Source organism: Bufo gargarizans, chromosome 1 (assembly GCF_014858855.1).
Source record: "Bufo gargarizans isolate SCDJY-AF-19 chromosome 1, ASM1485885v1, whole genome shotgun sequence".
Lineage (NCBI taxonomy): Eukaryota > Metazoa > Chordata > Amphibia > Anura > Bufonidae > Bufo > Bufo gargarizans.
This window is the reverse complement of record NC_058080.1, coordinates 277,464,741-277,492,381: the sequence shown is the minus strand read 5'-3', so window position 1 is coordinate 277,492,381 and position 27,641 is coordinate 277,464,741. Positions and strand designations below refer to the sequence as shown.

General features: G+C 44.7%; 1 protein-coding gene across 8 annotated transcripts in view; it reads left to right on the top strand.

Annotated features, from left to right (window-relative positions):
• Positions 1-27,641, top strand: part of PTPN13 (protein tyrosine phosphatase non-receptor type 13) — a 192,425-nt gene that overhangs the window by 8,559 nt on the left and 156,225 nt on the right. For all 8 annotated transcript variants that reach the window (XM_044303829.1, XM_044303821.1, XM_044303805.1 and 5 more), the window contains exon 2: positions 8,002-8,171. In XM_044303829.1, the coding sequence (XP_044159764.1) occupies positions 8,002-8,171 (170 nt within the window). The remainder of the gene's footprint in view (positions 1-8,001; positions 8,172-27,641) is intronic.

Below are 27,641 nucleotides of genomic sequence, written 5' to 3'. Positions count from 1 at the left end.
AGAGAACAGGTTGGTGGAGGTTTGGGAGCCTAAATCCTCATGACAGGTTCCCTTTAACAGCGCGTATGGACTTTCACATATCATAAAAGAAGTGCCCAAAGACACATCCCCCAAAGAAAGAAAGCTGTCTCGCTAGTGTCACTGTCTGGAAGTGGCTTACTGTGAGTCATTGTCTCCAGCCTTTAAGCACTACAAGGGAAAACAGTCAAGCCATATATGCATCCTCAGACAGCTGTTTTGGGGTGTTTGCCCCTCATCAGTAAGAAGGATTCTGGCTGGCTGAGTGAGATTCCTTGGACGCAGCCTAGGAGATTTTTTTCACTGTCCTTACGGTGACCAGCTGTGTATGGAGACTTGGTGGCAATTCTCCATGGGAAAATTAATATGCAAAGAGGTGTCTCCCAAAGAAAAAGTTCTGTCTTACTAGTGCCACTTTCTGGAAGTGGCTTCCTATGAGTCATGAAAGACGAAAGAAGGGTAAATGCATGCATTTCTTTAGATTATTTACTGGCTAATATGCTTAGTTCTATGTTAGATTTATTTCGTTTTTCATGTCAAGTCTGTTAAAGCCTTGATTATCATAAAGTAGTTCTTAATACTGTAGTTTAACTTAGAAGGTCACCATTAATGTTGAGTGCGAGCATTTGACTTACAAGTTTACTTCTATGTCCCATTACATGTATAATCCTTAGCACCAGCCATTTTGCATAAAATATTTATAATGATAAGTTTCAGAATAATTGTTACTGTTCCTACCTATAATTACTTTTATTGTGTTGACCTGTTGCATGCTTCTTGAAGGTGTGAGATGTTTCTCATAGCGTCGCTTGCTCATCCTCCCAATTACCATTCACTATCTGTTTTTTTTTAACTCACATTATTCTCCCAGCAGGAGGGGAAATCTTTTTTTAAAAATATACTCTGTATTTGGGTTTATCACACAAATATTTAGACAGCACTCCGTGATCATGATGATAAGTGGTAATTTATTTCATATTATTTCCGCCGGAAACAGTGGTACATCAGTTGCTTTCCACTGTACCACTGTTTCCGGCTGAAATAATATGAGATAAATTACCACTTATTATCATCATGATCACGAAGTGCTGTCTAAATATTTGTGTGATATCTACAGTTCTTGAGGTGGAGCTACAGAACACAACTCGGACGCGCACCCACCCTTGCCATTTTTGGAAATTTTGAAAGAGTGCTGTGGCCTATTGATCTGAAACTTTATTTGGGTTTATACATTTTCAATTACAATACCCTTATGTTACAATGGGTACATATGGTTTCACAATCGTAAAAGAGTAATAACATTGACCGTTTTACAAAAATTCCCATGGACTTTCCCTTCCCACCCTTCCCTATATACTCTCAATGTCTGACCAAGTGTTTTATCATTTACTAGTCTATCAGAAGTCTTCCAAAATCCTTAGCAATTTTCCTTTTTAGATACCACTCTGTATGAACAAAGGGTGACATTACCTCCTTCAGCTCTGTCAGTGAATGCTATATTAATAAAAGTCTCCCATCTACTAAAAAAAAGTGTTAACAAATTTTCTGCCTCCACTCTTTCCGTATTAAAGCAAGTTTTTGTGTGTAAGTACACATCCGTTACTGAGGGTGTTCTACAGGGTGGGCCATTTATATGGATACACCTTAATAAAATGGGAATGGTTGGTGATATTAACTTCCTGTTTGTGGCACATTAGTATATGTGAGGAAGGGAAACTTTTCAAGATGGGTGGTGACCATGGTGGCCATTTTGAAGTCAGCCATTTTGAATCCAACTTTTGTTTTTTCAATAGGAAGAGGGTCATGTGACACATCAAACTTATTGGGAATTTCACAAGAAAAACAATGGTGTGCTTGGTTTTAACGTAACTTTATTCTTTCAGGATTTATTTACAAGTTTCTGACCACTTATAAAATGTGTTCAATGTGCTGCCCATTGTGTTGGATTGTCAATGCAACCCTCTTCTCCCACTCTTCACACACTGATTTCCCTCTTTATGCACTGAAGCTGGGGCATTCCCTGAGTTTTTCCAGCAAGATGGTGCACCACCACATTATGGGTGTCAGGTCCGAGCATTCCTAGATGAACAGTTTCCTGCAAAGTGGATTGGTCGTCGTGGGCCAGTTGAATGGCCCCCAAGGTCTCCCGATCTGACCCCCTTAGACTTTTATCTTTGGTGTCATCTGAAGGCAATTGTCTATGCTGTGAAGATACGAGATGTGCAGCACCTGAAACTATGGATACTGGAAGCCTGTGCTAGCATTTCTCCTGCGGTGTTGCTATCAGTGTGTGAAGAGTGGGAGAAGAGGGTTGCATTGACAATCCAACATCCCTTGGGGATGCAGGGATGACCACTGGATATGTGAGGGCTGGAAGCTGATTCAGACTTTTGTAGGTGCTCTTCAAAGCCCAGATGGCTTCTGCTGGATCCGCTTAAGACTCTGAGTTCCCATCTGAGTTGAAAATCCACAGTGTGGCTGCAAACAGTAGCGAGAACCGGATCTGGTTTCGGAAAAGCATGGAGCAGATAGGTGCAAATGCCCTCCTGCGTTTCGTCACTTCGGCCGAGAAGTCTCTGAATATCAATACCCGGTGGCCTCTCGGGGTAATCGCATTGCCACTTTGCTTGTAAGCTTTCAGTATAGCCGCCTTGTCGGCGTAGTCCAGATATTTCACAATTACTTGTCGTGGTCTAGCTTTTGATTGAGAGGTCTCCGACCCAAAAAAATGAACGCTTGCCTGAATGCCGGATTTGGCATTTTTTTTTTCCATAGAAATGTATTAGTGCCGGATCCGTCCTTCTGCGCAGACCAAAAAAAAGTGAAAAAAAATTGAAACTGATCCGTTTGTCCCTATGACAAACGGACAGACGGATCCGTTCTTGCAATGCATTTGTGAGACGGACCCGCATCCGGATCAGTCTACAAATGCTGTCCGGTGGCATGCAGATTGCCTGATCAGGCAGGCAGTTTCGGCGACAGAACTGCTTGCCGGATCACTCTAATGCAAGTGTGAAAGTACCCTTAGTCAACAGCTCTTCATAATAACCCAACCATAAATATGTGTGCAATTGGGAGCTGCAATAAATCTTGATCTGACCCCCTATGGATCACGTTTATATTCCATGGGAACAAAGGATCTGCCATGTTAAAAGGGGTTGTCCAAGTTAAATGCAAACTTGGGCAGCCACTGTAAATGGTCTGAAATAACAGAAGGATTTGATACTCCTTTTTTCCCCTGCTTCTTCCCATGCTGTGCTCTAGTCCTCTCCACTGGTGTTTGTTTTCACCACTGCAGCGGTGACATTCCATGCGCACAGGTCACTGCTGCAGCCAATCGCAGGCCCTAGCAGTGACATCATGTGTATTGCTGAGGCAAAGTATAGGTTGCACAAGGATCTATGTGCTCAAAATGTCATCGCTGAAGCCAGGAAGATGACGCCACCGGCGTGATGGACCAAAGCATAGTACAGGAAGAAGCGGGAGAGAAAAGGGGTAAGCATCTTTCCTTTTTATTATTTTTTTCGTTTTTATTTAACTCGGGCAACTCCTTTTAAAATACAAGATGCCCCATCTCTTTTACCCAATGTCAGGGGAGAGTGAGCAGGCCTCACACACATTAAAATTTTGGCCAACTTTTTCTTTTATTTAGTAAGGCTACTTTCACACTAGCATTCGGGTGTCCGCTTGTGAGCTCCGTTTGAAGGGGCTCACAAGCGGTCCCGAACGCATCCGTCCAGCACTAATGCATTCTGAGTGGACGCGGATCCGCTCAGAATGCATCAGTCTGGCAGCGTTCAGCCTCCGCTCCGCTCAGCAGGCGGACACCTGAACGCTGCTTGCAGCGTTCGGGTGTCCGCCTGTCCAATGGGGACGGATCCGTTTGAAGATGACACAATATGGCTCAATCTTCAAACGGATCCGTCCCCCATTGACTTTCAATGTAAAAGTCTGGACGGATCCGCTCAGGCTACTTTCACACTTAGAATTTTTTTTACAATATAATGCAGACGGATCCGCTCTGAACGCAAATGTGAAAGTAGCCTAAGTATGGCCAGCTTTAGGCTGTGTATAAGGTTTAGGCTCTATTGCGTATCTGCCGATTAGTTTTAGGTATGGGACAGGAACATTCTTTAGGAGGTACTCTGGATTAGTTACTTAATTTCTTACTTGGTATTGACAGTAAGTCTGAACCGATCCCAGTACCAGGTGGAAACCTCTAATAGTGTTGAACTTTTTGTTTTCTATTTACTTGAATTACTTATATAGCGCTTTCATATTTCCGCATCATGCTTGATACCTAAAAAAAATAATAATATTGCCTGACCTCTCCAAGTAGTAGTCTTATCTGCTGATGGGAGTCTGTCTACACCATTAAATTTGCCATTTTATAAATTTTCAACAACCAGAAACAGTTTTGCCTCATAGGAAGAAGCTGACAATCAAATATGTTGACCATTAGATTAGCACAAAAGTTATTAATATGCCCCAAGAAGTTGACAGAAATAGTGGTGCATCACGGTTGAATTAAGATGAAAAACAACTCGGCAGATGAGGCAAACCACACACATCCAAATACACTGTATAATTTTAGAAATTGTTCCAGTCCGTGATGCCAAACTAGCAAAGTCATTGCTGAATTAAAACAAGACTTCCGTCATTTTTTTATTTTTTTTATCACATGTTAACAGCCTGTATGTGAAATATTCTACATTATAAAATATATAATTATGATCTATAATATATATATAATTTTTTATTTATTTACTTAAAAAAAAAATGTGGATGGGTTTCTGTTTTTAATTTTTGAAGTCCCTCCATGCATCCTGCTTCCTTCCCTGGCTCTTAACTTTCTCCTTTGTTTGGACTTTTAGCACAGCAAACAGTCTCTCTTTTACTGCGGTCAGAGAGCAAGAGGGTTGAGTGACTCAGGGCATCACACACTGATAAGTGCAGTGCTCTTCTGTGGACATCTTTATGTAGGTCTATCAAGAGAACAACAGAGCTGTCATACAGTTATCCTCATTTTCCATAACTGCTATTATACTAACAGATAACATCTTTTCCTGACAGCAGCAGTGTTATCTCTCTGTGCTGACTGCTGCAGAAGGACAATATATTCTTCAATGGCTTAGTACTTTCTATGAATACACCTTTCTGACAGAAGTGTCCCTTTAATTTGAAATTGTGTATATGCTAAGGGGGTCATTTACTATACTTAAATACCCCTTAATTAGGTGTATTTCAGGTGCAGATGGTGGCGCAATGGTTGTGCTCACGCCAGGTCTAAAATTGTGGGCGTGGTGGAAAGGGCATGGGCCAGCAGGCCAGTCTCATTCAACATCTAAGCCTGTTTTAGGCATAGAAAACAGGCTAAATGTAAGACTGCTCAGAAGCTGTCTTACATTTATAACTGGTGGAGGCCTGCTCCTCTTCATAACTCCAGTGGATCCACTGCCAGTACAGGGCCTTTATTAAAGGGGTATTCCCATCACATACACTGGGGGCATATCGCTAGGATATTCCCCCATTGTCTGATGGGTGCTGGTCCCACCTCTGAGACCTGCACCTACAAGAAGAACGGAGCGGGGAAAGCTGTGGCTTGAGGACCCCGGGTTTTCCAGGGTCCGTCGACCACCAAGCGCTGCTCCCCGCTGCTCTCGTACAAGTGAATGGGAGCGCAAGCTGCCCCTGCTCCCATTAATTTCTATGGGGCAGACAGAAATAGCCGACCCAGCACTCGGCGGCCCCATTAAAATGAAGGGAGGACGGCTGCGCATGCGCAGAGTGCCCTCCATTCATTTCCCCGCTACATTCTTGTTGTAGGTGCGGGTCCCAGAGGTGGGACCTACACCTATCAGACAATGGGGGCATATCCTAGCGATATGCCCCCATTGTATGTGATGGTAAAACCCCTTTAACACTGGGGTCTAAAACACCAGTCTTAATAAATGTGCCCCTAAGGGCTCGTTCACACGAGCGGATGCCGTGCGGGTAATCCGCTGCGTGAAAGAACCAAGCCCCGTTCCGGACAGTAGAGACACAGAGCTTTAACATTGATAATGCTCTGTGCCTCTCTGTGATCTTTTTACTACAAAATCACGGTGACAACTTTATCTCATTGTGATTTTGTAGTAAAAAGGTCACAGAGAGGCACGGCGCATTATTAACCATGTTAATGCTTCGTGTCTCTGCTGTCCGGATTGAGGCTTGGCTCTGTTTCACGCAGCGGATTTCGCGCACTGGATCCGCTCGTGTGAAAGAGCCCTAAGTGTTTAATATAATATAGGAAGTATGTAGTAGTTAGTTCCCATCTGTGGCTGCTTCTGCAAGTCACGTACATAACCAGGCAAAATGTATATCCATTTAAGTGCTATAAATTTGCGGAAATGAAGAAAACAAGAGCTTACAATTTCTCAAGACGATGTTCAATATTGCTTCTTCTAGCCTTTAAATACTTCAGTTCCATCTTTGGTTAAGTGCTTTCCACATTAGATGAAAATTGGTTGAACTCCTGGATTTTGGCAGGACTGGTAGACTTTCCATTGTGTATGGAGATGTACGGAAATCTGCCATCAGGGAAAAGATGGACCTGGCACGTTGAATTTCAGCTTATCTGATCCTTTGGTCCTGGCAGCTTCTTATTACGCACTACCTGTGGAAAATGCATGCATGCTCAGCTAAACATACATCGAAAATCCAGGAGGAATAACTTGTTCAGCCAACTACTATCAAACGTGTATGGGCAGCTGTAGGATAAACCATAGCTTTCTAGATTCCCTGTTCCCCCTGCTTCCCTGTTATTATACTGTGCAAGAACAGTGTACCGCCAGAAATACACCACACGTGAGTATGGTCTAAGGCCCCTATAATCCACATCCTTTTTCACCACATGAAACCTTACGTTTTTCTTTAATACACCCAGTGTTCTGACTGGCATCCTGGGACTGGCCATATGCATTTTAATCTGTATAGTGGAGGCACGCTAACAGTCAAAAATGAAAAAATAAATCATTACCTCTACTGATCTCTTGCTGCTGTCCTTCCAACACTGTTGTTGTCATCGCTGCTCTTCACCTCTTGGTCGAGGCTCAACACCAAAAATGCCAAGAAGACCTGCTCAGCTTATTATCTGCAGCCAGTCATTGGATGCCCAGACCTTTGCTGGCATTTCTGGTATATTGAGACAAGACCTGACCATAAAGATCATCAGGGACTGCAGCAGCGGCTTGTGATTGGTGTAGGGGATTCCTGATTTTTATTTTTACTCCTGATTCCATTCATTATTCTCCCTGGAAAACTACTTCAATGGAGTGCAAAAGGTCTTGCAGGTCGTTTGTTCTACGAGGACATAAGTGCTGTCAGACCAGTTTGGCAGTATCCTGTCCTTTTCTACCAACACAAATGGGAAATGTATGTGGGGAAGGTGAGGGAGATAATTGTTGACAACCAGGGACGTAGCTATAGGCTCTAGTGCAAGAGTTCAGCTTGGGCCCCCTCCTCCCCTAAATGCTTTGTGGCCAGCGGCAGGGAAGCACATAGCCTTCGTGCTGCCTGAGGCAAAAATTGAAACGGCATCTCTCCCCCCCCCCCCCCATGACAAAATTCTTGACGTAACCCCTTCCCTCCAGCCAGAGGTGTAACTTGAACAGCATGCACTTTCTATAATACTGGTGTCTTCTTATGTGGCACAAAGGTCTTTGGGCCCCCTCAGGCTCCTGGGCCCGGTAGCGACAGCTACCTCTGCACTAGCTACGCCCCTGTTGACAACTTTCTTTTGTTTAAAGCTGACCGTACTCATCAGTTAAAAGTTGGCTGAACCTATTGACAGAGGGATTGGCCAATCATCCAATATGCATGGAATAGTATGTTATATATATTTAGCCTAAACTAGAATAGATTTTTATTTCATCCTTCTTTGTCCTTTACTTCATGTAATGAATGATTTTATTAACGCTATTTATTTATTTTTCTTCTGTGTAGCGGACCCTGCAAGTCTTAGCTTCATTATCTCCCCCTGGTCTCTGCTGCTGCTGCCCTCTGGGAGCATAACCTTCACAGATGAAAATGTTTCCAATCAGGACCTGCGCGCTTTCACCGCACCAGAGGTGCTACAGACCAAGTCCCTGTCATCTCTTGCAGACATTGAAAAGGTAACTTTGCCAGACGCTTTGACATTGTCGACTAGAAAACAAAGACCCCTTTAAAAAAAAAAAAAAAAAAAAAAAAAAAAAGAATTTGGGGAACAGATTCGAGACATTGCCTGGGGTGATGTGCACAAATGAAGTTGAGCTCTGTTCTTTGGGAGGTTAAGTTCCTCGACTTTTGTTGCGCTGGTAATATTTTGTTTGTATTCTAGTCCTTGCGTCTAGCTGTGTCGGCATATTCCTTTCGCTGTGCGTTACTTCCTACGTTATTAGATGGCAGCTAGGGTTCTCAGTCTCTCACAAAGAACAAAATGTTCTATTCTTCAAAGCTGGTATACTTGTGAAATATACAGTGCTAATTATTAATGCAGGCATTTGCCCGGTGCAGCAGCCTAGGGCATGCTTCAGTAACCGGAAAGCCAATGTAGGCTGCCCTGCTGACCAAATACCATTCTAAAAAGAATTTGTTAATGATTGGCATTCTTCAGTCTTAATACATGATCGCAGTATGAGCAATCTGTTTTTTACCCTTAAATGCCTGGATCCTGTTAGGACTTACAGAGACATTCTCCTTCACACAGAGTGAATCTTCCCAGTCGGGGTGCCAATTATATATATTGGCAAGGGGGGAGTCATTTATCAAAGATTGGTATTTTACACTAAATTTTGATATCCCTTGTGTTGCCAGAAGATGAGTGGCAGACCTCTTCATAAATTAGGCGCGTCCTCCCGTGGTCCTTGTGCCTAGATTGAAATCTACTCCAGCCTTTGACTGTCTACATTTGCATCAGAAAGCTAGCCTAAATAATAGTGGATTTTCCAGGGCTGATGGCCCTGTTTTGCCCCCACAACTCCCTACTGACGAGGTGACGTAAACTTAGAATTTAGGCTCATGGCTGTGAAAATAAAAGTCTCAAACCAGGGCTATGCACCTTTTTTACACCAGTTTCTAGCATGGGGGTCATAATAAATGACCCCTATTAGCTTTTTTTCGATTTTTTTTTTCCCTTTGACTGCCCCTTAATGATGCATGTATACCATAAAGCTAATTGCATCCCAGTACAGATAATTATGCTTTTTCAGACCAGTTCTGCTCCTTTTTTATATTAACTATAAGTATCAGAACCTATTGCAATTTGCATTTTTATTGAAACCGCCTGTGATGCTTCTATTCCAGCTCAAGGCAGATGATTTTTACTGTCCCGCATCAAACTATACTTTAGCAAATGGTACACAGATGGTTAGTTTATCACAATCAAACTCCCAGTCGCGGCTTCATTTTTCCACTGGAAAAAAAAAAAGGTCCCAGACATCAAGTACAGGAAATGGACCTGTGGATATTTTAAGAAAAAACATTCCTGAAATGTTTGATAAGCTGATAGCTATCTATCTGTAGTACCACTATTTTCACTTTGGCCTACATGTGTATAAAATGTCACGTTTGTCATATAAACAGACAGCCACGGTCAGTCCAGGAGTTTCGGAAGACATACAGACCGTGTTTCCCGGGCAGATAACAGTCGGGAGCATGAACCCTTAAAGTGGTTATACACTTTAGACCAGGCATGCTCAACCTGCGGCCCTCCAGCTGTTGTAAAACTACAACTCCCACCATGCCCTGCTGTAGGCTGTTTGGGCATGCTGGGAGTTGTAGTTTTGCAACAGCTGGAGGGCCACAGGTTGAGCATGCCTACTTTTAGCCTAATGTTCAGATAAAATAAAGACAATTCTTTAAAGAAATTCCTAGACATAACCCAAGACTTTTTACACGTCTTTACATAAACAGTTCTAATGCGTTTATTAATGTATCTACTTTACATTTTGTGACAGCAAAGGCAATTTTTTCCATAATGACCTGAAGATTTCTAAGTAGACTTGCACTCCATCCAGTAAAGCCTACCAGGTCTGGCCACTGCCCCAGTTATGAACATGTGCGTAAAAAATGAAGAGCACTCATGTTTAAAGGGCTTCTTTCACCCCCAAAACTCATATTTTTCATTTTTGGGCATATTAAAATCCTTATTGGATGACTATTCCCTATATAGGGCTCTTACCTTGTTCTGTGGCTTGGTTTCACAAAAAATCGAGCTTTTAAAATATGCAAATGCCTTCACTACCAGCAAGTAGGGCGTCTACTTGCTGGTAGCCGCCGCATCCTCCTTTAAAAAAAATGCCCCCTCCTCCTGTTGATTGACAGGGCCAGCGCGCGCTCTCCTCCTCCGGCTGGCCCTGTCTGCAATTCAAATCCCACGCCTGCACCTTACGGGTCTTCATTCGGCGCAGGCGCTCTGAGAGAAGGACGCTCGCTTCCTCAGCACTCCATCAGTGTGCCTGCGCCGATGACGTCATCCCTAAACCCGAAAGAGAAGACAACATCGGCGCAGGCACACTGAGGGAGTGCTGAGGAAGCGAGCGTCCTTCTCTCAGAGCGCCTGCACCGAATGAAGACACGTAAGGCGCAGGCGCGGGATTTGAATTGCAGACAGGGCCAGCCGGAGGAGGAGAGCGCTCGCTGGCCCTGTCAATCAACAGGAGGAGGGGGCGTTTTTTTTTAAAGGAGGATGCGGCGGCTACCAGCAAGTAGACTTCCTACTTGCTGGTAGTGAAGTCATTTGCATATTTTAAAAGATCGATTTTTAATGAAGCCAAGCCACAGAACAAGGTAAGAGCCCTATATAGGGAATAGTCGTCCAATAAGGATTTTAATATGCCCAAAAATGAAAAATTTGTTTTGGGGGGTGACAGAAGCCCTTTAATCATTTCACAGAGTAGTCATTTAATCGGCAAACATAAGGTAATATTTCCGATGGAAACCCTTCGCCTTGCAAATGCTCAGTTGACAACAATTGAGGAGACTAGTGCTGCTGCAAGTCTCCTCACCAAAACACGTGTGCCACTGTGCAAATCTCCTTACCTTAGCATACCTGATGAAGGGCTTAATGGGGTATTCTGGTTGATACAAGTTATCCCCTATCCACAGCATAGGGGACACATTTAAGATTGGTGGGGATCCTACCGCTGACACCTCCACCGATCAAGAGAACGGGGGCCCCGCATATCCTACAGGCCCCTTGCAGCTCCCCTAAAATGACTGGAGTGGTCAGCAGTGTTCCCTCTAAGCTGTGCGGGTGGGCAGCCACGCAGCAATTATTGTGGCCCCGCTCACAATTTTTTAATGCCCGCTCACTCAGCCTACAGCGCGCCGCTAAGTTCGCTAACGCTGCTGGCAAAATGCCAGCACTTGTCGTCAGACTCATCTGCGTGACGGCGCCGACGTCCTCCTCGTAGTCTTGTGCGGCTCAGCGGGGCGCCGCCTACCAGCTACCACGTATTGCCGCGCTACTTCTGCCTCCTCCTTCTTTTTGCAGGAAGAGGAGGACTGAGCAGCAGCAGGCAGTAAGGTGCAGTAGTGGCGGCGGCGCCGCCATCTTAGAGCCAGGCCAGAGGCACACACTAGAGTAAGACTGAGATTCTCTTATGGGCTACCTACAATAAGTAAAATCCTAGAAACCGTCATTGATTGCTGACCTGGTCTCTCCTGGTATTTCTAGAGTGTTAACTCGTGACAAGAAGTGGAGAACAGCGGGGGACAATAGTGGCACTAGTAGACTACTAGTGCCACTATTGTCCCCCGCTGTTCTCCACTTCTTGTCACGAGTTAACACTCTAGAAATACCAGGAGAGACCAGTTCAGCAATCAATGACGGTAGAATGTCAGTAGTAGGGGAGAACACTAAACAATCTTAGTTATTTTTAATCCTATAGGCTAGAGTGAGTGAAGTGAATGAGTCTCTCTGGCCTAGCCTGATAGTGATAGCTCCTGCTACCCACATGAAGGACTTGTGTCTGTGTTACCTAAGAAAGCAATGAAAACAGCATGTACTGTATGGGAGGTTTTATCACAGCAGACTAGCCAATGCAAAACAAGGGAATGCTGGTTGGCGCCGCCATCTTAGAGAGGCTAGAGTGAGTCTCTCTGGAACAGCATTGCATTCCCTTCAGGTTTTGCATTGGCAATGTTGCTTGTCTCAGCAAGGAAAATGGGGGGAAAAGTAACATATATAACCATATACAACAGGAGATGCCTGGGTTATACCAGCATGTTCCATATCACTGTATACAAGAAGATGTATTACTTATACCAGCTGTACATATATAATTTATATACAGGAGATACCAGAGTTATACCAGCGTGCTCCGTATCACTATATACAAGATGTATAACCTATACCAGCTGTACATACATAATTATATACAGGAGATGCCCAGGTTATACCAACATGGTCCATATCACTATATACAAGATGATGTATAACCTATACCAGCTGTACATATATAATTATATACAGGAGATGCCCAGGTTATACCAACATGGTCCATATCACTATATTCAAAAAGATGTATAACCTATACCAGCTGTACATATATAATTATATACAGGAGATGCCCAGGTTATACCAACATAGTCCATATCACTATATACAAGAAGATGTATGTTAGATGTCCTAGCCAGTGTCAGGTTAGCACTTAGCAAGGTCTTTATTCACTCCGCAGGAGACATTTTGTGTGCGGTTCTGTCACACTGTCCGTCCACTCCAGTAACTGTTTTATCTTGTCTTACCTTTTATTTAATAACTATTTCCCCCCCCCCCCCCTTAGGGGCTAGAACCTAGGATCTTTTAATCCCTTATCCTCTATTAGGGTGAATAGGACTTCACACTCTCCCTGCTGCCCTGGGCAGCATAATACACACTGAAGCAGGGGGCAGACCATGGCAGCCAGGGCTTCAGTAGCGTCCTGGCTGCCATGGTAACTGATCGGAGCCTCAGGATTACACTGCTGGGGCTCCAATCAGAAGCTGCCACTGCACCACTAATGAAGAGGGGACCCTGTGGCCACTGCCACCAATAATTATAATACTGGGGAGGTTGGTGGGGGGGGGGGGGAAGCAGTGCGCCACCAATGAAGATAAGTAAACTTTTAAAACCAATAGAGGAGGCGTGAGTGCTGGCACCCGACCTCTATAGCAGGGCTCTGCGATCCACGGCAGTTAACCCCTCAGGTGTCGCACCTGAGGGGTTAACTGCCGTGGATCGCAGCTACCTCTCATAGAGGTCGGGAGACGGCTATGTGATTCTGCAGCCAGTACCCGCCTCCTGTATTTGAATTAATGAGTGAGTTAACTTCATTGGTGGTGCAGTGGCCACAGCCCCTCCCTTCCTCTTCCCCTCTCTCCTCTCATTGATGGCAGCGGCACAGGGGGAAGGGAGGGACTGCTTCCTTCTCCCCTGCGTTGCTGAGGGAACATGGGTGAGTTATCATAATCAGTCCCTTCCCTTCTCTTCCCCTCTCTCTTCTTAACAGCAGTGGCACAGGGGCAGGTTGGGAGAGACTCCTTCTCCACTGTGCTGCTGAGGAGAACATGGAGCGCGCTGAGAGCGTCATGCGCCATGTTCTCTGATGCTAGGCTGCTCAGTAGCGCAGCCTAATATCGGTAAATGTCAAATCCCGGTATCGAATCGATACCAGTGCAAAAGTATCGATTGAGTATGGATAATTCGATACCCGCTACACCTCTAGACTGTTGTAGAGTGCTGCAAACTGAACTGTGGCAACTTTTATTTTGCAATATGACTGGATGTTACCTAGGGATGGACGATATCAAAAATATTCCCACGATAACGATATTAAGAAATTTATCATGATAAATGCCCATTTAGAAGAAAAAAACACTTAGGGGCACAAGGAGACGTTACACTGTATGGGGGCAGCCACAAGGAGACACTATACTGTATGGGGGCAGCCACAAGGAGACGTTATACTGTATGGGGGCAGCCACAAGGAGACGTTAATAGTTATACTTTTATATGTCATTTTTCACAATTTCGGGTATCTGTAACTAGTCAATTGACTTCTAGTAACAACAAAAACATTACAGGGTTAATTCTGTACCAGAACGAGTGGTTCATAGTAGGGATGTCCCGATACCATTTTTTTTTTTTAGATTGAGTACGAGTACCGATACTCTTATTTAAAGAGGACCTTTCACTACTCTACAAACTAAAAACTAACTAGATCAGTGGGCAGAGCGGCGCCCACGGGTCCCCCTGCACTTACTAGTAAGTCTGGGCGCCGCTCCGTTCGCCCGGTATAGGCTCCGGTGTCTGCGCTCCCTCTGACTGATTTCTTGTAGGAGGCGTGTCCCTTGCTGCACTGCTGGCCAATCGCAGAGCACAGCTCATAGCCTGGAAAAACGCCTAGGAGGAAGAGCTCGTTCCTCGCAGAAACTCTAGAAGGATTTCCAGGTCCGGTAGTAAATCCTAGAAGAGGAAGGTTTCCTGGCCATAATCATGGTTCGAATGACCGCATCAGAAAAACCTCTGCGTTCCAACAGAAAGGTTTCAACAGCCACGCCGTTAAACGTAGCGTACCTAAACTCTGATGGAAGACTGGGCCCTGGGGGAGTAGATCAATTCTGATTGGCAGAGGCCACGGAGCATCTCCTAGCAGACAAATGAGTTTTGAATACCGAGCTAGTCGGGGCCAGTCTGGGGCGATCAGGATCGTCTTGATGCCTTCCTTCCTGATTCTGCGTAGGATCCGAGGTAGAAGTGGTAACAGTGGGAACATGTAAAGAAACGCGAAGCCGTTCCAAGGCGCCACGAGAGCGTCCACGCCGTGTGCTGTTGGATCCCTTGCGTGAGAATGGAAGCGCGGGAGCTTGTGATTGAACCTGGACGCCATCAAGTCCACTTCCGGACGTCCCCACCTGAGACAGATGGCCTCAAACACCTCTGGATGGAGGGACCACTCCCCCGGGTCCACTGTTGTCCGGCTGAGAAAGTCTGCTGTCCAGTTATCCACTCCCGGGATGAAGACTGACGAAATCATCGGAATATGGGACTCTGCCCACTGCAAAATCTTCGCAGACTCCTGCATCACCAGAAGGCTGTGAGTCCCTCCTTGGTGGTTGATGTAGGCCACCCTGATCAGACGACCCTGCAGAAGTGGAGTCCAATGGACAAGGGAGAGATAAATGGCCCGGAGTTCCAGTATGTCGATGGGAAGTTTGGACATGTTGGCTGGGGTTTGAATGATGGGCCTTTAAGCTGGTCCTGATCGCCTAGATGCAGGTGGGGCCGCCAGACGAGTGCCCGCAAACCTACGAAAGGACTGATAACGGGAAGATGTGACCCTAGGACGAAAGGAACGGTTCGCCTTGGGTTGCGGTAAGTGGGTGCTTTTTCCCCCTGTTGCTTCCGAAATAATATCATCTAGCCAGGTACCAAAGGGACCCAGCAAAGGGAAGTCTTGAAAGAGAACGTTTGGAGGATGAATCCGCCGACCAGACTTTAAGCCACAGTTCCGCTAGAGGAAGATTGGACGCAAGGTCTTGGTTCAAACGGAGGGCCCACTCCGAAATCGCCTTGGCTACCCATGCCGATGCGAAGATCGGGCGTAAGGCTGAACCACTGGCTGCAAAGACCGACTTCGATAGCGAGTCAATGCGCAAATCTACTGGGTCCTGGAGAGAGGAGCCATCAGCCACCGGAATAGTCGTGTTCTTTGCGAGGCGAGCGACCGGTAGGTCCACCTTCGGAGGTGAGGCTCATTTTTCCACACAATCAGTTGGAAAAGGGTAGAACAAGTCTAACCGCTTTGGGACAATGAAGCGCAAACCTGGCTGGTCCCAAGCCTTTGCGACAACAATGGAAAAATCGTCGTGTACAGGGAAGGACTTAGGGGTCTGCTTTGTACGCAAAAACAACACTCCCTAGTGGCTGGTGGAGGGGAGTTCCTCCTGAACTTGGAAAGTGTCCCGGATAGCGGAAATCAGACTATCTACTATAGACTCAATCTGGGAAGACTGCTCCAGGTCAATCTCCTTATCTGAATCTGCAATCTCGCCATCTGATAGTGCGTCACCTAAAATGAAGGACGTCTGAGATCGGGAACCGGGAGGGGGAGGGGATGCAGAGGCGTCAGAAGAGGAATGACGACCTGATCTGGGACGCTTGCTATTAAGCCTGCTCCTAGTTTGTGTGCCTTGGGAAGGAGAGGGCTGCACTGTGGGTGATCTCTCTACCAAACGACCCAGTAATGAAAGAGTAGAATGGGAGACTTTGGAGAGGTCTTTTACTGCCGGGACAGAGGGGCCTGGAGAGGTCTTCCGGAGTGCCGCGGTGTGAAAATAGGCTCCGCCCCCGCACGGGTCGTGTGAGGAAATGGCCGGGAAGGAGCCACGCCCGCCCCCCCGCTCGCATGCTAGGAGCCGCCATGAGACGGGAAAGGGTTAATACAGCGCCGGACATGTTGCCTCAGGAGATGCCTGGAGACTAAAGAAGTGGAGTGGGGAGGAAGAGCGCTGAAGAGGGAGAGATCGAACCGCTCTCCTTGTAGCCGCTGCAGCCGACATTAACCCCCGCAGTGCCGTCCCGCCGCCGCTGAGGATCTGAGGACGCAGGTAGGGAGATCGCTACCCAGCAGACAGGGGTGAGGAGCTAAGGGAGGGAGAGAGGGGGGTAATACTCACCTGTCTTCTGTGGACTTCGCCCTTTAGATGTCGTCCCAGCAGGGCCACCCAACGACCGCTGGCAGAAGGCATCAGGGGTCCGGGCAGTATAGGGCTGGTGAGTAGGTGGCCCTATTGCTGGTGGGAAGCAGGGGAGTGAGGCTGCCCTGGTCCACTTGTCTTCTTGGGGGGGGGGGGGGGGGCGGCAAGGCGGTGGGACAACCGACACCGGCTAGCCTCCCAGGAAGAATCTGTGCCCCATGAACCTAATAAAATAAAAAATAAAAATAAAATTTCCAAAAGAGCCAGGGAGGTCTGCCTCCTACGACACTAAGCTAAAAACTGAAATGCTCTCTCCAGGCTGGAGGGGGTATAGCCTGCAGGGGAGGAGCTAACAGTTTTCAGCCTAGTGTCGCCTCCTAGTGGCAGCAGCAAGCTATACCCACGGTCCTGTGTCCCCCAATGATATGAGCGAGAAAAGTGAGTACACCCCTAAGTGAAAATGGCCAAAGTGTCAATATTTTGTGTGGCCACCATTATCTTCCAGCACTGCCTTAACTCTCTTGGGCATTGAGTTCGCTAGAGCTTCACAGATTGCCACTGGAATCCTCTTCCACTCCTCCATGATGACATCACGGAGCTGGTGGATGTTAGGGAACTTGCGCTTCTCCACCTTTCTGTTTAATGATGCCATACAGATGCTCAATAGGTTTTAGGTCTAGAGACATGCTTGGCCAGTCCAGCACCTTTACCCTCAGTGTCTTTAGCAAAGCAGTGGTTGTCTTGGAGGTGTGTTTGGGGTCGTCATGTTGGAATACTGCCCTGCAGCCCAGTTTCAGAAGGGAGGGGATCATGCTCTGCTTCAGTACGTCACAGTACATGTTGGCATTCATGGTTCCCTCAATGAACTGTAGCACCCCACAGCCGGCAGCACTCTTGCAGCCCCATACCATGACACTCCCACCACCATGCTTGACTGTAGGTAAGACATACTTGTCTTTGTACTCCTCACCTGGTTGCTGCCACACATGCTTGACACCTTCTGAACCAGATAAGTGTATCTTTGTCTCATCACCCCCCCGGACATGGTTCTAATAATCCATGTCCCTAATCTGCATGTCTTCAGCAAACTGTTTCTGGGCTTTCTTGAGCATCATCTTTAGAAGAGGCTTCCTTCTGGGATGACAGCCATGCAGACCAATTTGATTCAGTGTGCGGCGTATGGTCTGAGCACTGAAAGGCTGAGTGGTATCAAAGTGCAGCAGTGCCCCAGGAGTGAAGACCCTGGGTGGCAGGAATCGCAGGTTATCTGATTGCACTGATACTGTAGGTGAAACATTTGCGTTAATATTTAAGAATTTTCTATGTCACTCGTGTAACTTTTGTGTATATGTTTATCACAAGCAATTTTCAGCATGATAACTTATTGTTGTACCTTCTAAAAGTCTGAAGTTTTCTGGGAGATGCTTGGATGACACCAAAGCACAGAAAGATCTCACTAAGCTTCAGTAAGGAAACTCCACTTGTCCTTGACCATTGTGGGGCCTTCTGGCTCAGAGGGTTAGGTAAATATAGAATATGAACCCAGGAGGTCCTGAGGCTGAATTTTAAGCATATTACTTTATTGGTAAATTAGACGTTAGAGCTGCAGTAGACTTGTAAACATAGAATATAATGGACAAAATTATTAATGTTGTCAGAAACCCTGTCAAAATTTGGTCCCTTAGGTCTTAGCAACTGAAGATTTGTTCACATTATCAGGTCCATGTCAACAGCTGTGAATGCACATAGCTCATCTCTTTAGCAGTGAACTCCCAGATGGACTCTGCAGTGAAAGCAAAACTTTGTTTCCACTTATCTCTGGTTGGCCGCTGAGATTAGCTCTCACTGGCAGGATTTAACTACTGTTAGGCTACTTTCACACTAGCATGGTCCAGCAAAAATGCTTCTGTTACTGATAATACAACCGTCTGCATCCGGATCAAGTTGTATTATCTTTAACATATTTTTAACATTGCCGAGACGGATCCGGCATTACCCCTATTGAAAGTCAATGGGGGACAGATCCGTTATTGTGGCAGAGAAAACTGATCCGTCCTCATTGACTTGCATTGGGGGTCACGCCGGATCTGTCTTGCTCCGCATCCCAGGACGGAAAGAAAAATACAACATTTTGCGGTTTCCTCTCCGGTCTGGGAACGCAACTAAACGGAACGGAATGCATTTTGGAGCATTCCGTTCTGTTCAGTTCAGTTTTGTCCCCATTGACAATGAATGGGGACAAAACGGAAGTGTTTTTTTCCGGTATTGAGCCCCTATAACAGAACTCAATACCGGAAAACTTAAACGCTAGTGTGAAAGTACCTTTACACAATTGTATTGGATCTATTAACCTCCTATTAGCAACAGTCTCCACACTAGCTAGATTTAAATATGGGTGCGACATCAGGTAATACATGGAAAAAGTGTATAATTGAAATATTAACACGATTTCTTCATGAATTGTGTACAGCTTCCCTCATTACAGCCCCGTCTCTCTATAGCCTGCAGTTGTTAGTTTAGTTTGGTTTCTTTTGTGAGTTCCTTATACCTAATTATTTATATTCTTGTCCCTTTAACTATGTTGGAAACACAGATTGGCACGAGTGTTATACAAATGAGTCAATATGGAAACCATGAGGAATGTAGTAGTATTTTCCTACGTTGTTTGCCAGAAATGTCTGCTCGGCCAACCATAGCTTTTCAAAGGCAGTCTGCGGTACAACCGCCTCAGAAAACATTTCATTGGGCTACTGTGTCTTGACCATACCACGGATGACATTTTATTATATTGAACATTTTCATTAGGTTTAGAAGGAAGACCATTTAACTTCTGTAATTTGATTCCTTAAAAATCTGCAGAAGTTTCTTTGTTTCATGTTGACTTAACTAATGATCCTTGTACTCTGCACTCCCTTTGCATTTGCAGTAACACTGCAAAAATTTTTTGTTTTGTTGCTGGATTGTTAAGTAAAATGTTGAGATATATTGTACTTGTGTTTGCTTACTCAGTAGTATAGTATTGATAGAGAAGTGTTAACAACCTTGACTCAGTCCCTTTAGGTTGCTAGGAGATGGACCGCGATCCATCCCTACATAGTAGAGCGAGTTCTAGCCTAGCTGTGCTGCTAAGAGCACACATGCCATCATCTCTGAGACAGTTGCAGCTTTACCCAAAGTGCTCCATAGAGAGAGAAAGAAGGGAGATTAGAAGGTCCAGGAACTGCAAGGCCATGCATTGGAGTCAGTCAGCAAGGGTCTGTGCTCGTTTAAAGGGTTTCTACCACCAGATTTTGACCTATTTAGTTGTCTGACACTAGCGATCTGCTAGTGTCTGCTGTACCTAACCGTGTTCTTGTATTACCTTTGTCTGCTGCGGTTAACCTTAAAAACGTACTTTTATTGATATGCAAATGAGCCTCTAGGTAGGTGCTATGTGGGCGTCTTTTCAGCACCTAGAGGCTCCGTCTACTCACCATGTCTGCCGCCCATCTCGTCCCTCCTGCCCGCCCCTCTCGTCTAGATTGACAGCCTACTTCGCTCCATCTCGGCCGAATTCTCGCGCCTGCGCCGTGCGCTTCTGTATTCAGCGCAGGCGCAGTGACTGTCGGACCTCTCCCTGTGCCGAAGATGCCGGCGCAGGGAGAAGTACCATACATTGCTATTGAGGAAGGATTCTACTGTGTTATAAATGGCTTTGAACTGTGCCATGGTCACTGACTCGACACCATTTGTCAGCCATTGTACTGTATCTGCATCTACACTCCTGCCTTGTACCCTGCCAAAACACCAACAACCACAGGCACCCTAATCACCATCAGCCAGGAGCCCCAACATTAAGGTGTGCCCTGTAGGAGGAAAGGGTGCGCCCTACTCTCACTGCATTGCACTAGGGGGGTATAGGTGTAAGGATTGCTACTGTATTCCATGTGTCGGAGCCCCAATCACTCCCATCTTCCACACACTCCTTCCAGGCTGCCGTTGTACAGTGTTTAAAAAAAGATAAATACATGCTATTTAGTAGCTTATACAGAATTTTTAAGTTAGCATTACATTGGTTAGAAAAGGAATGTTCCACTGGTGGTAAGTTAATGGCAATATCTGTAGTCATACAAGTTTTATGGCAGTAAAGAGAGTAGTTAAAACTAGGTGAGAAAGTAAAGAGGTCAAAGAAAATGTGTAGGACTTGGCCAACTGCCAGACACTTGTCCACTACTAAAAGCAGCCAGATGGGATTTTAACAAAGTTTTCAAATGATCCAAAGCTAATGGTGGCTGGACACAACCATATACGTTCTTGTGTATCAAGCTGGCTATGTCGATGAGGTCTTTGAAAAGTATTCTACCAATTTTGATGGGGTATGTAACAATCTTATGTGCATGGAACAGCCTGACTGATGCTTTGCTTCCACCACTGTAGTAGTCAGTTAACCTCTTTTCTCCACCTCCTTTTTCAAAGACTTGGAAAATATTCCAAGCTGAGTAGGCAAGGTTATTGGAGAGTCAAATGGAGAACAGCCATGTTATGTTTATGGCCATCGGTAGTAGAAAAGACACAGACCATTGCTTACTCAATGTGTTTTAGTGGGTTCTAATTTCCTGTTGTCTGAACCTGGGGTGCGTCTTATAAAGCGACACATATGGTGATAACTTTTAGTCCCCTTAAGGGGCTAGAACCTGGGATCTTTTAATCCCTTGTCTCATATACCATAATAGAGAACTATTCCGCTCGGGTGCAATGCGTGATGTGAACGCATAGCACCCGCACTGAATCCTGACCCATTAATTTCAATGGGTCTGTGTACATGAGCGTTGTTTTTCACGCATCAGTTCTGCGTTGCGTGAAAATCGCAGCATGTTCTATATTCTGCGTTTTTCACGCAGCCCTGGGCCAATAGAAGTGAATGAGGCTGCGTGAAAAACGCATTGCATCCGCAAGCAAGTGCAGGTGCGATGCGTTTTTCCCTGATGGTTGCTAAGAGATGTTGTTTGTAAAACTTCAGTTTTTATCACGCGCGTGAAAAACGCATCAAAACGCATTTCTACCCGCGTGTAAAAAACTGAACAACTAAACGCAATCGCAGACAAAACTGACTGAACTTGCTTGCAAAATAGTGCGAGTTTCACTGAACGCATCCGGACCTAAGGCTAGTTTCACACTAGCGTTCGGCTGTCCGCTCGTGAGCTCCGTTTGAAGGGGCTCACGAGCGGACCCGAACGCCCCAGTCCAGCCCTGATGCAGTCTGAATGGATGCGGATCCGCTCAGAATGAATCGGTCTGGCAGCGTTCAGCCTCCGCTCCGCTCAGCAGGCGGACACCTGAACGCTGCTTGCAGCGTTCGGGTGTCCGCCTGGCCGTGCGGATCCGTCCAGACTTACAATGTAAGTCAATGGGGACGGATCCGTTTGAAGATGCCACAATATGGCTCAATCTTCAAACTGATCCGTCCCCCATTGACTTTCAATGTAAAAGTCTGGACGGATCCGCTCAGGCTAATTTCACACTTAGCTTTTTTTTGCCAATATAATGCTGACGGATCCGTTCTGAACGGAGCCTCCGTCTGCATTATTATGATCGGATCCGATCGAACGCTAGTGTGAAAGTAGCCTAATCCGTCACGCTCGTGTGAAAGGGGCCTTATGGTGAATAGGTTTCTGCCACTCTGCTGAGCTGTGCTGTGATTACACCTGGAAGCTTTCAGCAGGCCCCAGGCTGTCATATTAACAGATTGGAGCACCACTACTCCACAGATCATTATTGAATGTAGCATCTGATGGGTTAAATGGCCGGTTTTAGTGTCACTACAGCGAGATGCTTGCTGTATTATACAGCTGGCACCTACTGCGCATGGAGTGGTCTCAGCGCAGAAGCCCGCTCCATACAAGCCCTTGAGCATAATACCTTACATGTACGGAGTTTGCGTTAAGAGGTTAATGATATATCTGAGGAATAGGTCATTAATATCAGGAGCGTGAAAAACCCCTTTAAATTATAATACACGTCTACGTCAGCTCATAGCTGGCATAGATTTGCTTTTTTGGGGCATGGACTGCCAAAGGATGCGTCAAATTACCACATTTGGCCCATGTTACTCCAGTACTCTTCTCACTGGGGAAAGAGGTACTGTATAAGCAGCTGCTAATGTGTTTTGAAATAATTGGCATAAAGCAATGAGAATGATGGCACTAGATTTGACTGACTGCTTTTGCATATCGCATTAATTAAAAGAAAAAAAGGAACTTAACATCATTTGAGAAATTTAACATCTGCGTTAAAAAATATGAAGTTTCATACATAACGTTTCCCTGAAACTGCTTTTCTGCTGTAGAGGGAGTTACACTGGTGTACAGGTTACCTATCCAGATATTTCTGGACAGTTCGTAATGATAGGCAACTTTTTCCTGTGTCTCCGTGATTTATTTATTTTAAGGCTGGTTGTATTTGACTAGATTATTTTGGTGGTAATTATCATTTTATAGTTTACAGTAAATCATGGTAATTATCAGTATATTGAGCTACGGACATGTATTACTTATAATCTTTATCATTAATTATAGTTTTCCAGTATGTCCGTAGTAAAAAAAAAAAAAAAGTTGGCTGTCCGTAATTTGGGGATAATTTGTCCAGAAAAATTCTCGTTGGCAACCCTGCTGGTGTACTTGTATGCTGCATGCTATACACCACTACAAAATTAATGAACTGTAGCATAAACCACATTTTACCCTCAGGCGATAAAAGTGTTACATCCCTAGAGTTAAAGATTTTAAATCCTTTTGAAGCCCAAATTTCAAAGGAGAGACCTAGAAATGTTAAGAGTAAATTTCTGTTCTCTGATGTTGTCTGCCGAACACCTTTATCTTTATCAGGAGCAGGGGGCTGCTTAAAATATACAGACTTTAATCAAAGCAGATTCTAATTCAAACAACCTAAAAACATTAACAGTTATCTGGCAAAAGAAAGTTTAAGGGCTCATGCACATGACCGCTGGATGTTTTGCAGTCTGCAAATTGCGGATGCGCAAAACACCGATATCAGCCGCGTGCATTTTGCGGAACGGAATGGCTGGCCCCTAATAGAACAGCCCTATCCTTGCCCGTAATGCAGACCATAATAGGCCATGCTCTATTATTACAGAGCGGACATACGGACACTGAACGCACACAGAGCCATGGAACGGACGAGGAAAAAAATTCGCTAGTGTGTATGAATCCTAAAGGAAAAGCAAATAATCTTGCAAACATCACCCATATTTTTTGCATAATAATAGTAGTAATGCTAAAGATAACAATAATGGTAGGTTTCATATTGATGTCAAATCCTAGCTTATACTTAGGGCTCATGCACATGAGGGTGTGTGCCCCGTGCCCGTATTGCAGACTGCAAACAGCGGATCCGCAATATACGAGCACCAGCCATATGCAGTCCATATGCACTCACTTGAATGGGTCTGCAATCCGCAAGATACAGAGTGGAGGGGAGGCACGGATCGGAAGCACTATGAAGCAGTTTTGTGGGATTTCGGTCTGTACCTCTGCACAGCAAAAAATAGAGCATATTCAAATTTTTTTTTGCAGTGTGGAATAGAAAATTATCTTGTGAATGGGTCTGCATCCGCAGGCGGCGCGCACTTGGCCGGTACCCGTGCATTGCGCACCACTATTTGCGATCTGCAGCGCAGGCATTGGGCACACATGCTCATTTGCATGAGCCCCTAAAATGTCATTTTCCTCCCATGCCATACAAATGCAGTCAAATTTACAAGTGACAATATTAGCAGAAGTGAAAGTGATATTTTTAACAGCGTTAGTCGGAACATATACATTGCTGTCTTCAGCCCACCACACTCATTCCTGAGCCCATGTTGAGCCTGCTCGGGCAGCAGCTTTTATTCCCGAGGATAGAATGATTGGGCAATTGAAACCCTACACCAGGGGTCGGCAATCTTCGGCACTCCAGTTGTTGTGAAAGTACAATTCTCAGCATGCTGTATTCGTTTTTATCAGAGTTCTAAGAAGAGCAGAGCAAGTATGCATGCTGGGAGTTGTAGTTTCACAACAGCTGGAGTGCCGGAGGTTGCCCACACCTGCCCTACATGCGCAATACCTATTTCCCCAACATTGCTGTTGGGGAGAGCCGGGAGGCCCTCATATGCATTCAGTGTTCATTCAGCATGCTGAAATCGTGAGTTTCGGCTGATTAGCATCTGATGTGAATTTCCAGCTTTTGGCTTTGTTGACTTTAGCGTCATGGCTTGCTTCATGTTTTCCATTAAAGGGATTTTCCGTGTGTTAGGGGTCGCACTACTGCCACCCCAGCAGTGAGCTCTGCGGCCTCCTCACAGGTTACCAATAGGGATAAGCGAACTTCTGTTTTCAAGTTCTGGCGTACAAGTTTCGGGTTATCTAAGAATTCCGTTATGGATTCCGCTACCACGGACCATAAGTTATGGTCTGTGGTAGCGGATTCCATAACAGAATTCTTACATATCCTGAACCCAAACTTTGTATGCCGATCTTGAAAACAGAAGTCCTCTCAATACTAGTTACCAAGCATAGCACCGTACATTGTACAGCGGCTGTGCTTGGCATTCACTTCTATAGGGCGGAGTGGTGCCTAGGCCACGTGACTGATGAACGTGACGTCACTAGCCTAGGAAGAGTTGCAGAAAAGTTGTACAAGTTGCTTTTCTGTAGAAGCACACGCACAGTGGCCATGTAGCCCTAACCTAACTGTAAAATATAATGTTTATCTTTTGACACAATAAGTGACCATTTGTAAATATAACATTTAAATCTGAAGAAGTAAGGAACGTCCCAGGTTTTGTGCATTGTTCCTGGGCCACAGAAGGTTATTATTATAAAGTATTGTATGCCTTTTATCCTGAACCTAAAACGCCGGGTAAAGTGAATCCAGCGACTGTATCATGAGGCTGGGGGGTTGACGCTCCTCTCATCTGCATGGAATGTTAATCTCATGTTATCCTACTGTTTGTGTAAATGGGAGCCCAGTCTGACTATTTCATCTCTCTTCAACTTCCTGCACATTATTTCTTTTTATGTTCCTTTAGTTCTACCTTTATATTTGGAGAAGTACATTGATAAAGGACTAGATGACGTAATTTGAGTTTTCGTATAGTTAAAATATAAGAAATTATGACTGCAAGTAATAGCTTGCAGTGATTGAACGATGATCAATAAATAACTTTTTTTTCCAAGAATGGAAATAATCTGTCTGGATGAAAGATGATCACCACCAAATCCCCTCCATATAATCAGAGGGGCAAACAAGCAGTGAAAATTATTGTTAGATTATAGTTAGTGTAATTGAACATCTATTGAATGTAAACTACTTTCTAAAACGACGCTTGTTGCTCGTTAATTAAAAAATATTTCCTCAACTAATATGGCCCTTAGGGAATGTATGCAATTCCAATTATAGCTTCAGTAAGTGGGATTTTTGTGATCTTGTGAGGTTCAGCTGTTCATATCATTTACTATATATATTGTGTTTGTTGTTTTTCTTATATGTTTGCAGTCTTGTTACATTAAGGTTTGAGTAAAAAGGTCACGTTTTTCTTAGTAGCCTTAAAACTTTGTTTAAAGGGGTTTTCTGGGATTTATATATTAATGTCCTATTCTCCCAGGCCCCCTTCCCCACCGATCAGTTGTTTGAAAAGGCCACAGAACTCCACTGAACACTGCGTCCCATTCCTATGCCAGTGATGTCACTTTCCTCAGTCACATGGCCTAGTTGCTGCTCCGTTCCATTCAAGGGAATGTGCCTGAGCTGCAATACCACCCGCACAGCCACTATGCGCTGCAGCCTCTTCAAATAGCCAATCAGCGGGGGTGCAGGGGGTCAGATTCCCAATGATCTGATATTGATGACAGTTCCTGAGAATAAGCCATCAATATTTAACTCTTGTAAAACTCTTTTGCTGTATATGTACAGTGGTCCATGAAAGTTTGTGAACCCTTCAAAAATGTCAATTTTGCTGCATAAATTTGACCTAAAACTACATCAGATTTTCACACTAGTCCTAAAAGTTGATAAAGCTAACCAAATCAAACAAATGAGTCAAAAATATTAGACTTTGTTTATTGAGGAAAATGATCCAGTATCACACATCTGTGATTGGCCAAAATATGTGTGACTCCCTTGTATAGCAATAACTGCAACTAAACGTTTCTGGTAATAGTTGATTAGTCCTACACAATGGCATGGAGGAATTTTAACCCTTTCCATCTTACAGTACAGCTTCAATTCTGTTATGTTAGTAGGTTTCCTCCCATGAACTGCTCGCTTGAGGTCCTTCCACAACATTTCAATTGGATTAAGATCAGAACTTTGACTTGACCATTCCAAAACATTATCATTATTCATGTTTAACCATTCTATGGTAGCACAACTTGTGTGCTTAGGGTCATTGTCTTGCTGCATGACCCACAGTCTGAGTGACAGATGTCCTGACATTTTCTTTTAGAATTTGCTGCTATAATGAATAATTCATTGTCCCATCAATGATAGCAAGCCATACTAGCCCAGACAGAGCAAAATAGACCTAAACCATGATAATATCACCACCATGTTTTATAGATGGGATGAGTTTTTTTGTGCTAGAATGCAGTGTTTTCTTTTCTCCAAACATAATGCTTCTCATTTAAACAAAAAACTTATATTATGGTCTCATCCATCCATAAGACATGGTTGCAAAAGCCTTTTGACTTGTCTAGGTGATCTTCCGCAAACTGCAGATGGGAAGCAATGTTCTTTTTTGAGGGCAGTGGATTTCTCCTTAAAATCCTTCAATGCACACCATTGTTGTTTGGTTTACCCTGATAAACATTATGTAATGTGAGAAACATATTTAGTTTCTTAGAGATTACCTTGGGTCCCTTTGTGACCCCACAGACTATTACATGCCT